General features: G+C 36.5%; 1 protein-coding gene across 8 annotated transcripts in view; it reads left to right on the plus strand.

Annotated features, from left to right (window-relative positions):
- LOC121314934 (E3 ubiquitin-protein ligase UBR5) overlaps nucleotides 1-10,255 on the plus strand; it is a 58,557-nt gene extending 48,302 nt beyond the window's left edge. For all 8 annotated transcript variants that reach the window (XM_041248703.1, XM_041248708.1, XM_041248707.1 and 5 more), the window contains 12 exons: nucleotides 213-558; nucleotides 1,113-1,200; nucleotides 1,543-1,687; nucleotides 1,776-1,906; nucleotides 4,705-4,765; nucleotides 4,891-5,069; nucleotides 5,263-5,347; nucleotides 6,656-6,811; nucleotides 7,157-7,270; nucleotides 9,084-9,228; nucleotides 9,381-9,466; nucleotides 9,598-10,255. In XM_041248703.1, the coding sequence (XP_041104637.1) occupies nucleotides 213-558; nucleotides 1,113-1,200; nucleotides 1,543-1,687; nucleotides 1,776-1,906; nucleotides 4,705-4,765; nucleotides 4,891-5,069; nucleotides 5,263-5,347; nucleotides 6,656-6,811; nucleotides 7,157-7,270; nucleotides 9,084-9,228; nucleotides 9,381-9,466; nucleotides 9,598-9,810 (1,749 nt within the window). In that variant the 3' untranslated portion in view covers nucleotides 9,811-10,255. The remainder of the gene's footprint in view (nucleotides 1-212; nucleotides 559-1,112; nucleotides 1,201-1,542; nucleotides 1,688-1,775; nucleotides 1,907-4,704; nucleotides 4,766-4,890; nucleotides 5,070-5,262; nucleotides 5,348-6,655; nucleotides 6,812-7,156; nucleotides 7,271-9,083; nucleotides 9,229-9,380; nucleotides 9,467-9,597) is intronic.
- The last annotated feature ends 1,897 nt before the right edge of the window (nucleotides 10,256-12,152 follow it).

A 12,152-nucleotide genomic window follows, 5' to 3' on the forward strand; every position in this document is an offset into this window, starting at 1 on the left:
CCCCAGGATGACTGTGTCCCAGTGTAAAATGAATGGGCAATGCTATTTTGTGTGAACATTCTTCAGAAGCAAGATTAATTTAACCCTTTCAACACTAGTTTGCTATAATGGTCAGTAGGCTGGTAGACCAACATTGGGTATCCCCCATATATACATTTTCTAATGTATTTAATTGCTTTGTTGATCAGACATTTGTATTTCTGCTCATCTAGATTTTGACTGAGCTTGGTGGCTTTGAAGTGAAGGAATCAAAATTCCGCCGGGAAATGGAGAAACTACGGAACCAACAGTCGAGAGACTTGGCATTGGAAGTGGATCGGGACAGAGACCTCCTGATTCAGCAGACCATGAGGCAGCTGAACAGCCACTTCGGCCGCAGGTGCACCACAACTCCCATGGCAGTGCACAGAGTCAAGGTCACTTTTAAAGATGAGCCAGGAGAAGGGAGCGGAGTGGCCCGAAGTTTCTACACTGCTGTAGCTCAGGCATTCCTATCCAATGAGAAACTTCCCAATCTTGACTGCATACAGAATGCCAGCAAGGGAATGCAAACTAGTAGTAAGTACAATCAGGCCATTTAAATATAGTTAACACCACTGAGTAAATACTTTTGTATTGTATTCTGTAATACAATATATACAGTGCCTATAGAAAGTCTTCACCCCCTTGAACTTTTTTCACATTTTTAAAGATCATAATTTCAGTTTTTAGTTAATTAATTTTGTACAAATTTCTAGATTTCTAAATTTCACTTGGATGTTGTGGGGTAAGATGTATAGATAGATAAAAAAAAATAAAAAAACTATTGCATTTTAATTCCAGGCTAAAAGGCAACAAAAGGTGAGAATTTTGAATGGGGGTGTAAACTTTTTACAGGCACCCTAAAAGTTTAACTTTTATTAAATATATTTATCTGTACTGGTATGTGGTTTTATACAGTTAAATTGAACCTGATCATTTTTAACAAACACATCCAAAGTTTGTTCAAGACTTAGTATCAATCTTGTATATGCTTAAGTTATAAATGGAGTCCAGAAATGGTAAGACCAAGCAAAAGCATACTTTCAGGTATCAGGTGCAATTCAAATTGTATTTATTTATTTTGTGTCTAGATCTTATGCAGCGACTGAGGAACAGGGACAGGGAGCGAGAAAGAAGAAGCAGTGGGCTGCGAGCAGGTTCTCGTAGAGACAGGGACAGGTATGTGACATCTTAAACCAGACTCCCATCAGTTTTGGATAAATTCTATGTGTCTGGGTATATTATTATTTAGTCATTTAGCAGACTCTTATCCAAATGACTTTAGAGACGACGGGTGAACTAGCATCACAACGGCTGTTGGAGTGACTTGCATAAATGTTGCACATGCAGAAATTTTACCACCAAGTAAAACTTGAGACTGCTATTAACCTAAAATATAGTAAATAATAAGTAACAACATACCTAACAACCCCTGCTAACAGAGGGTAGTTTGTTTTGTCATCCTTAACGGTGGCTGCTTTTGTGAAAACAAACAAAAAAATAGTGGTGGTATTATTCTAGGGATTCAAGGAGGCAGCTGTCAATAGACACCCGGCCTTTCAGACCAGCATTAGAAGGCAATCCTAGTGATGACCCTGACCCACTCCCGGCACATCGACAGGCACTTGGTGAGAGGCTTTACCCACGCGTTCAAGCCATGCAACCGGTAAGGTTTACAACTACAGAAATGTTACTTAGCAATTTTATTAGTGTGTTATTAAAGTATTGACACTTTCCTTTCTTTTAAATTTTAGGCATTTGCTAGTAAAATCACAGGAATGTTGTTGGAACTCTCCCCTGCACAGCTTTTGTTGCTTCTTGCTAGTGAAGATTCCCTACGGGCCCGTGTGGATGAAGCAATGGAACTTATTATTGCACATGGAAGGTAAGAACAAAAATAAGTGTATGTACACGTAATTGATGCTGCTTGCGATATATATAGTAAGCTTGCATTGCAGCAGCACCTCTTTGCGGCCAATAAAAAAAACGCAGCTGACTTATGCAAAACAAAGCTGTTTAACAGTCATCATTTAAAGCAGGTTCAGTCACATTTTACTACTACTAAAAATAAAAAAAAATAAAAAATAAAATATGAACTTTCGCTTGTCAAGTGATCCCAGAGATTGGTGGTGCCTCCAAGATGCATCAAGAGACACTTGCATTCAGTATTCTTTTTTGGTCTTCTGGGCATGCAACAAAAAATCCCAAACAGCAGAGGGTTTTCAAGACATTTCTTCAATACAGCTTACGCTTTACAATGCTTTGCTGTCAAGATAACAAATAAAGAAATTTAAAGTTCTGCCTCCTGGATAACACAAGCTGGAGGGGGGGAGGGGTAGACGTTGCTCAGTTTTCGAAATTAAAATTATTTGCGTTCGCATATATTTTGAATATGTTTTCAAACATGTTCTACCATAGCACTACACTAGGTATTCAGTACATATTTTACTGAAGCAATACAGTACTGAATAAGTTTGTGAACCCCTTAGGATTTTCACATATTTCAAACCTAAAATGTTGTTAGATCAATCTAAGTCCTAATGGATACAGATAACCTGCTTAAACAAATAACACACAAACATGATACTTTTTCAACATTTGTTTATCCACAAATGATTCAACATTCAATACCCATGTGTGAAAAAGTATGTGAACCTTTAGATTCAGTAACTGGTGGTGCCCCCTTGAGCAGCAATGACTTCAACTAAGCGTTTCCTGCAACTGTTGGTCAGTCTCTCACATTGATTTTGAGGAATTTTGGCCCATTCCTCCTTACAGAACTGCTTTAACTCTGTGACATTTGAGGGCTTCCTTGCATGGACAGCTCGCTTCAAGTCCTGCCACAACATTTTGATGGAGTTTAGGTCCGGACTTTGACTAGGATATTCTAAAATGTGGAATTTCTTATTCCGCAGCCATTCTTTTGTAGAGCTGCTTGTATCTTTAGGATCATTGTCTTGCTGCATGAGCCACTTTTGGTTCAGCTTCAGCTCACAGACGGGTTGCCTGACATTCTCCTCTAGAATCTTGATACAATGCAGAATTCATGTTTGTCGATAAAGGCAAGCCCTCCAGGTCCTGAGGCAGCAAAGCAGCCCCAAACCAGCACACTCCCACCACCATGCTTGACAGCTGGGATGAGGTTCTTCTGTTCTTGTGTTTGGTTTTCATCAGACAACGTTTCTCATTGAGGCCAAAAAGTTCTACTTTGACTCGTCTTTCCAGAGAACATTGTTCCAGAAGTCTTGAGTCATCTATGTGCTCTTTTTAGAGAGCAGTGGTTTCCTCCTGGCTATCCTTCCATGAACACCATTCTTGCTCAGTCTTTTTGTGATGGTTGAGTCATGAACACTCACATTGGCCAAGGTGAGTGTGGCCTGCAGATCCTTTGATGTTACTCTTGGGTTCTTTGTGACTTCTTTGATTTTCCGGTATGCTCTTGGAGAGATTTTGTTTGGATGACCGCTCCTGGATAGAGTGACTGTGGTCTTGAACTTTCTCCATTTGTAGACTGTCTGTCTGACAGTGGATTGGTGGAGCCCCAAATCCTTAGAAATGGTTTTGTAACCCTTTCTAGACTGATGAGCATCAATAACAGATTTCTGAGGTCCTCACAGATTTAGTTTGATCATGGCATGATATGTTTCCACACACCTGTATGGTGAAGACCAAACTGGCAAAGTTTCTGGTCTTTATATAGGGTGGGGCCTCCTAAACTCACCCCTGAAGATCTGCCGAATTATTTAAACACCTGACCCTAATTATCCCCTTAATTGAGCTGATAAAACCAGGGGTTCACTTACTTTTTCACATACCCTGAATCTTAATTACTCATTGTTTGTCTAATTCATACATCATTTTGTTTCAAAAGACATGGAATTGGTTAATGTAAACCCTATTGGATATTTAAGAAAAGATTCAAGAAGGCTATCATGGTAAAACTGTGGAATTTCCATAATTATCATTGGGGTTTACAAACTTTCTCAGTACTGTACAACAGCTATAGGTACCCCCCCCGCCCCTCGTGCTTTGGCATAATATACACTGCTCCTTTGCGCAGCAGCGGCACCAGAGTTTCTATGTGTAACGATTTGGTAGTGGATTTTAATACAATTTTTGTTTAAGCAATATGCATTGTACAAATCCAGAAGATTTAATTTTGTATGCGAGTGACATTTAATGTGTGATTTTTATAGTATTCACACATTGTCAAACCAGTTTCTGTTAACGGAGAAAAAAGAAGAATAAAATAGTGTGTGCATGCCTCCTGACAAACCTTCGAAGGTTTAGAACTACATTTTGAATTCCTGGCTAACGAGTGAACCTTTGAACGTAGCCCTGCATAACTGTATTCCTGCTCTCCTAATTGGTGGTTGGGCTGCTGTTTTGTCAAAACCTTATTGAAGACATTAGATACTGAATTCATATTTGCTTAACATGTCGTTCACTTAGCTGTATTGAAAAAGTGTGACCAGGTTTCTGCTTGATAGACGACAAACTGAATTATTTATTTTTAAACAGAGCTGTATTGAATGATTGTCAAGTTTCAATGCAGGCCATAAAAAATGTATAAAAATATTTCCCAGCTGCATTTTCTTACATCAGGCCATATATGAGACTGTCTGTCCTAGTGTAAACTAAATTCTGAAATCAATTTACTGTCACTGTCAAATGTTTTTACAGGGAAAATGGTGCCGACAGTATATTGGATCTTGGATTGCTAGATACATCTGACAAGACACAGGCAAGTGAACCAACTCTTCCCTTGCCAATATTAATAACTATTATTTAGTCTAACATTTAGACTGTTTGTTATTTTGTAACACATTGTATCACGTAATGAATGAACTGTTTTGGTATATATTGCAGCAGGAGAGCAGAAAACGACATGGCTCCAGTCGCAGTGTGGTGGATATGGAACTGGATGATACAGAAGATGGTGATGACAATGCACCACTTTTCTATCAGCCTGGAAAACGAGGCTTTTATTCACCGCGGCCAGGGAAGAGCACAGAGGCACGGCTTAATTGCTTCCGAAACATTGGCAGGTATAGATTGCTTTCTGTGCCTTAATAAATATTGCCATAGTATACCTAGTATTTCATATAGCAGAAGTTGGTGGTAGGTTTATTTTAATTGTAAAACAAACCCAGACAGTTGTTACCTGTGACTAGTCGGTGTGTCACAATCAACTAAGCAGCTGAATGAAAATTGTAAATATATGATTTTCTTTCCTTTCAGAATACTTGGGTTATGCCTGCTGCAGAATGAACTGTGCCCTATAACATTAAATAGGCATGTTATCAAGGTGTTACTAGGTAGAAAGGTAAGCATAGATATTTCTTTATACATGTTAACTTTGTCTAAGCCCTGTGAACTTATTTTTATTTAATTTTTTAGTTTCATTTTTTACATAGTTTTATTTATTTTTATTAGATACACATTAATAAAATAAAGTAGCGTCGGTAACTGAAACATACAGTCCCCACTCTTTTTAATTGCCCTCTATAAATACAATAAAAATAAATATATATGCCCTACTATTGTGAAAGATAGCAATTGTATTTTAGTCCCATTGCAGGGCTCCAGCATACAAAACAAGCTTGGGGTTTCTCACTCTTTAAACACTAAGCAAAACAGATTCATTCAAGACCAAAACAGCATTTGATCCAGTGCAAAGTTTGCACCACTTGAAATAAAACAAAGAATTAGCATACTAATATAAAATATAAGCAAACAAGCCATATTTTCCCTAAAAGGAATAAACAGCTAATGCTTAACGATGGCATCCTTCGACTCCCGTTCCAACCGACAGTTGCACGTTATTTTGTCACTGTTGGCTGCATGCGTATCCTCTCTTTGCAGCGCTGTTTAATTGTTATGCACGGTTTAGGCATTTTAGAAACATGTCTATTCTCTTCCATCACAATTTGAATTCCCATGCGACTCGCTTCCGATTATACACCTGCCCAAGTGCTAGTCAAAGCATCCGTTTCCATTCAGACTGTGTTTGTCCTGAGCCAGGACAACTACAAAATACGAAAGTATTTATTTAAAGTGTTTTTGTATAAACCTCCCAATTTAAAAATGCATTCTTTGCTTTATAATTTTTCATTTTATTTAGTTTTATATTTGCATTTTGTTTTTATTTTGTGCTATTTGATATTTGCAAAAAACACGGGGCTCTCTTTGTACATATCTTAAGCGCTGACATTATATAACAAAAAAAGAATAATTAAAAGGTAAGTGGAACAACACATTTGTTCATGTTTGGGCAGATTACAAGATATTGTTTCACTTGAGTAGTTGCAATGATTTAATACATGTTTATTCTTAGGGACTTTATAAGAAATAATGGACACTACTGTCTTTTTTTTCTCCCTCAAAGTAAATATTTATAAATAAAATTTATAGTTATAATTATAATCAGTAAAAAGAAAAACAAAATGAAAAAAAAAAAACGTACCCGATACATTTAGTTCATGAAATAGGATATGCTTATATCCACTTGTTTCTTGATATTTATAAATGTTGTAAAAATGCTATGATGGTAGCCTTGGTAGGAAGAAAATTAGTGGTTAATTTGTTCCCTGGTTGTTTTACTTGACATTGTGTTCTTTTTATTGTTTTTTAGGTTAATTGGCACGATTTTGCTTTCTTTGATCCTGTGATGTATGAGAGTTTACGACAACTAATCCTGGCTTCTCAGAGTGGGGATGCGGAAGCAGTCTTTGCTGCAATGGATCTGGCATTCGCGATTGACCTCTGTAAGGAGGAGGGGGGAGGACAGGTAAAACTAACATTGGCTATACAAAAGGTTTTTAGTTCTACTTTCTTATGGATATTTACTATTTAATCAATACTATAATCTTTCAACATCCTTTTTGTGTATTGTGCTTGTAAGGCAAGTTGTCACTTTGTAATGGACAAGGATTGCATCAGCAGTTTCTTTGAATGTCTGCATTGTATCTTCCAAGGTCTTCAGAAATAAAAGGTGACAGTGTATTACACAAGCAGGACCCAATTCTTAATGATTCTGTTTTTAAATTAGAGCTTAAAACCAAGCTGGTGAATACCTTGTAAAAAACTGATTACATGTTGGAAATATGAATACAATTTACTGTTTTTTCCACAGGTGGAACTTGTATCTGGTGGTGTAAATATACCAGTTACTCCTCTGAATGTATACGAATATGTCAGAAAATATGCAGAACACCGGATGTTGGTGGTTGCAGAGCAGCCTCTCCATGTAAGTGTTTTTGTCACAAGTAATTCACTGATCTTCTGTAATTTGTGGTACAATGAAGTATACTCGAATCACATTCGCCTCCAAGAGAATGATCTCCAGAGGTGGGGGGGGGGGGGGATATAGAACCCTCCCTTGGGGGGGGGCGGGGCGCATTTTTAATTTTTTTTTGTTTTATTACAGCGCACATCTTAACAGGCTATACCAGAGCTACTCAACACTGATCCTGGAGGGCTGCTTTTCCTCCTGGTTTTTGTTCTAACTATACGCTAAACTGATTAATTGGACCAGTTAAGATTCTAATAAGCATTTAATTGGTGTCATTTAGGGTACAGTTGGAACAAAAACCAGGAGGGACAGCGGCCCTCTAGGATCAGTGTTGAGTATCCCTGGGCTATACCGTATAATGGGTGGATAATTTATTTGGGCTTTATTGGCTGTTTTGATTGGATCGCCAATAATACTTCTACCAATCGGAGGGTTGCGAAACGTTGTAGATACGACTATTAGTGCAGGTATCGCAAAGTCCATAAACAAAACGTTAAAATTAACTAGTTTTGCACTGTATAAAACTGAGCTGATTTTGCCAGTGCTTGTTAGTCTATTAACCAGTTTGAAATGATTTTGAAGCAAATAAAAGCTTTTTCATTTCGGCTTTATTAGATTTATCACGTGGCAATACTGCCCTAAAACTACTGCATGGTAGTACTGTGATAGTTCCACTGTGTTTTGTTTTGAACCATAGCTAAGTTTTAAAACGGAAACAGCAAATGCCTATCATAAGTTTACCAGTACCTTAAAATTAAGGGCCACATTGTAACGGATTAGAAAGCTTTCTTTGTTCTCCAAGTTGCTGCAGTTACATTGCAGATGCTATAATGAGATACTGTTATAGCAAACATACTGAATTAAGTAAACCTTTTATTTTAAATGTTTTTGGAATTAAAAGTATAAATGCAAAACTTTTTTTTTTTATTAACATGTGAAGTGAAAAAATACCCCAGACAAGAGGAAGGGGGCGCGGCACAAAAAGTTTGAGAACCACTGCTTTAATTGATTTGGAATTTACAGTTATTCAAGAAACCGATACAGCTGTCTTGAAAGGCACTAAAACCAATTCATCTTCGCTATGGTACTAGTTATAATTAAGGCTGGTTTTCAGAGATTCACAGTTTCCATGCAGTGTACCCATTGCCCTGTAATATGTAGTCCCCTGTGAAAAACTCCCATTCCTAAAAGTGTAAATGTATACGTATTTTTAGCCCTTAAAAATAAATTGTAGCAAACGTTTGCTTGTTGACACCTCACATTTAGGAACCTGGCTGCACAATTTCTTTAATGTCTTCAATGAAAAAGACACAAGCTGAAATATTTCTGCTAAAAATCACTGTCCAGAACAAGAAGGTAGATCCTTCATGTGTGTCATTTTTACATTTGTTTTGATTTTGTTTGATAATTCACTGATGGTAAAAATAGAATGTCTCTAGAAGGTTGTCATAAAAAAACAAAATATTCCACAATTTAGCATTTACTGTTTTTCAGGTAAGCATTAAAATATTTAGGAATATTTGTTGTATACTAACCCTAGAGAAAATTCAGTATTGAATGTGACAGTCATGAAATATCTTTATAGTATTTTTTATAATTTCATGAAATTAAGCTTCATCTTGCAGTCACCTTTCATCCTGGCCACATTTAATATTAAACAGAAATAATTTATTTATGGGATTGTGTAAACTAGTTTAATTAATAAATACCACACAGTACTTGCTAAGTAAGTGAATTGAAGAGTGAAACACCTAACTCTGTTCACCAGGCAATGAGGAAAGGACTGCTGGATGTACTTCCTAAAAACTCCCTTGAAGACCTGACAGCTGAGGATTTCAGGCTACTGGTGAATGGTTGTGGAGAAGTGAACGTACAGATGCTCATCAGCTTTACTTCCTTTAACGATGAATCTGGTATGTAGTTAATCCTTATGACTGGGTGATATTTGTATTGCAGTGTACCTATTGTAACACATGTTTAAAAATATTTGTGATCAGTTTGTTTAATCCTGAGGAAAATGTATCTGAAATGTTTAACATTGCCTTTCTTTGTGCTTGCTCAACAGGGGAAAATGCTGAGAAGCTTTTGCAGTTCAAGCGTTGGTTTTGGTCCATTGTAGAGAAGATGAGCATGGCCGAAAGACAAGACCTGGTGAGTTGTTGTGTTCTTCTTTTTTTTTGGTTTGTTTTTTTGGTTCCTAGAACCTACAATCTGTGGAATTTTAAATGTACAGATTCTGTATTTTTGTTTAGGAAGTTAAATGTCTCCTTCATAAATTTTAGGTTTACTTCTGGACATCAAGCCCGTCGTTGCCTGCTAGCGAGGAGGGATTCCAGCCCATGCCATCCATCACAATTCGACCCCCAGATGACCAGCACTTGCCAACTGCAAACACTTGTATCTCCCGCCTCTATGTGCCACTCTATTCCTCCAAACAGATTCTCAAACAAAAACTGTTACTAGCCATTAAAACTAAGAACTTTGGTTTTGTGTAGTGACAAAAGAGATGTGTTTGTTGTTGTGTATATTACTAGTTCCAGTTTTGTAGATTCTTTTTTTATTTGTCTATACAATGTTATGAAAGTAAATGCTGTCAAATCCCTCCGTACTCTTCTGAATAAGCATACATTCCTGCATTGGGTTTATAAAGTTAAAATCCCACTTATCTTGGCTTTAGCAGTTTTTGACTGTAACCTCCCAGGTATTTGGCTAGTCAGTAAACTGTTAGCCTAACCCCAGCCAAAGATGACAGCAAAAATGTGTAATTTACACTGTGATTATGATTTCTTTATTTTATTATATTTTATTTTTTATTATATTATGTTTTTGCCCAAAACAAAATACTATATGAAACTTCACTGCTGCCTTTGTGGAAGGTCTCATGAGTTTTTCTTGTATAGAGGAAGTAGGGAATTTCAAAATAAACTTGGATGAAAAACATGTCATGTTTCTGTCCTAGTTGGACTCCCAGATTTGACTGTTGTAATGTATTTCCTGAATGATAAATGCACTCATTAATCTGCAGTGGTTTTAGATATGTATTTTAGGATATTAACACAAGTAAATAAAAACAATCATTAAATGTTTTTATACTGAAAGTACAATAGTAACATTTTTGTGATATTTTTTGTTAGGTTGATATCTATCCCCCCCTCCCTGTCTTAAGAAGCTTGCTGCTTAAGGCAACCTTTAAAAAATGCATACTGTTGTGTATATACTGTAGATATCAAATAATTGTTGAACACGACACTGCTTATCTCGTTATTGATTTCTAAAAACTTTTCAGAATAAAGCTTGACATAACATACAAGTTAAAGTGGAACTCTTAATCGCTTCTGGGTAGCAAAATATGCTGCTTCTCAACTTTTTGAAAAACTGGAATCAGAACTGGAATATGCTGTGGAAATGCAGTATAGCATACACTTTACTGTGGCTGTGCACATTACCTAGAACACCTGTATAGACCATATAATATTAGTTGAGGGAATTAATGTGTTCTAATCAGTGTAGCTAAATATTTGGAGGGAGCGGGGGTCGACTGGCTTTACAAAGGTGCATGGATGGTACAGTTGATTTTATTTATTTTGAAAGATTTATTACAGTTTTGTTAAAGGCTATCTTTTGATTTTGATTTTTAATAAAACTAAATACCCACTGAAGAGTGTCTCTAGATTTTGAGCTGTTAAGAGTAGCTTTATTTTAATGTCAAGATATTTTATTTTCTGGACAAACCTATACCATTGTATTTGGTTGATTAGTAATAGTTTTCTCACTAATAAAATCATAAGTGTTTTAAAGCTGTTAAGATTTGAAGTCTGTTTGGACTAGAGCCTCTGTGCAATCATACATTGTTGGTCCCATTACAGGGTTAACAGATACATGTAGATGATTAAGAATGTTGGGGCATGGACAGTTACTAAGGACTGATGTCTTCTAGGCATCAATAAGGAGACAAGGTACAATACATCTTTGTCAAGTTATTCAACAAAAAGATATACAGTGAGGCATAGAAGCTTGTTTTGAAATCTCTTCCAGCAATAATTCCTGCGCTTCGACAATAGTGAATGTTAGGACCCCAACCCGAAATACGCTCCCATCTAGATCGGGTCGACCACTGGTTTGGGGTTCATTTATATTTTTTAGAACCCTAAAGTTTTTTTTTTTCGTTTTCGGGGTGGGGTTGTCTTAATGACCCCATATTGATGCAGAAAATTCACTTAACCCAATCTGAGGAAAACACATGCAGTGAGCAGCAACGTCTGTGCGCGTCGGTCTTCCAATTAAAGCAGGTACCACATTAGCTGCGTACTCAACAGGGTACCATCATTTTCAGAATAAAATAGCAACTACATTCTGCATTTGTTTAACAAATATTAATAACATTGAATAGTGCAACAATTCCACATTGTTGTAATGTATTTAATTTGTTAGAATTAAACAAATGTGGAATAATTAGATTGCTATTGTGATGGTCAGTTAAGTTGGGTATCTGTCACAAATACTGTTCGCGATGCCGTAACCACTAAACAGCAAAGCAACAGAATGCAACATGTTAGTTTTGAATTGACGATGTTTTTTTTTTGTTTGTTTTTTTTTATAAACCTAACGTTTGTTAGCGTCTTTTTTTTTTTCTTTTTTCAAAATAGTGATTAAGTAACAGATGAGTTGCATTACATTTTTTTTTTGTTTTTTTAAATGGCGTAAGAGAACACGAGGACAACTGTTTTGGGTTTTTTTTTTTTTTTTTTTTTTGCTATTGAATGTTTGGGATCGCTGGCAGTGATCTTAAGTCTTTTGAGTTGAAAATCAGCAGACAGTACCTCCTGAAGAAGAATTG

The sequence above is a fragment of the Polyodon spathula genome, chromosome 4 (assembly GCF_017654505.1).
Source record: "Polyodon spathula isolate WHYD16114869_AA chromosome 4, ASM1765450v1, whole genome shotgun sequence".
Classification (NCBI taxonomy): domain Eukaryota; kingdom Metazoa; phylum Chordata; class Actinopteri; order Acipenseriformes; family Polyodontidae; genus Polyodon; species Polyodon spathula.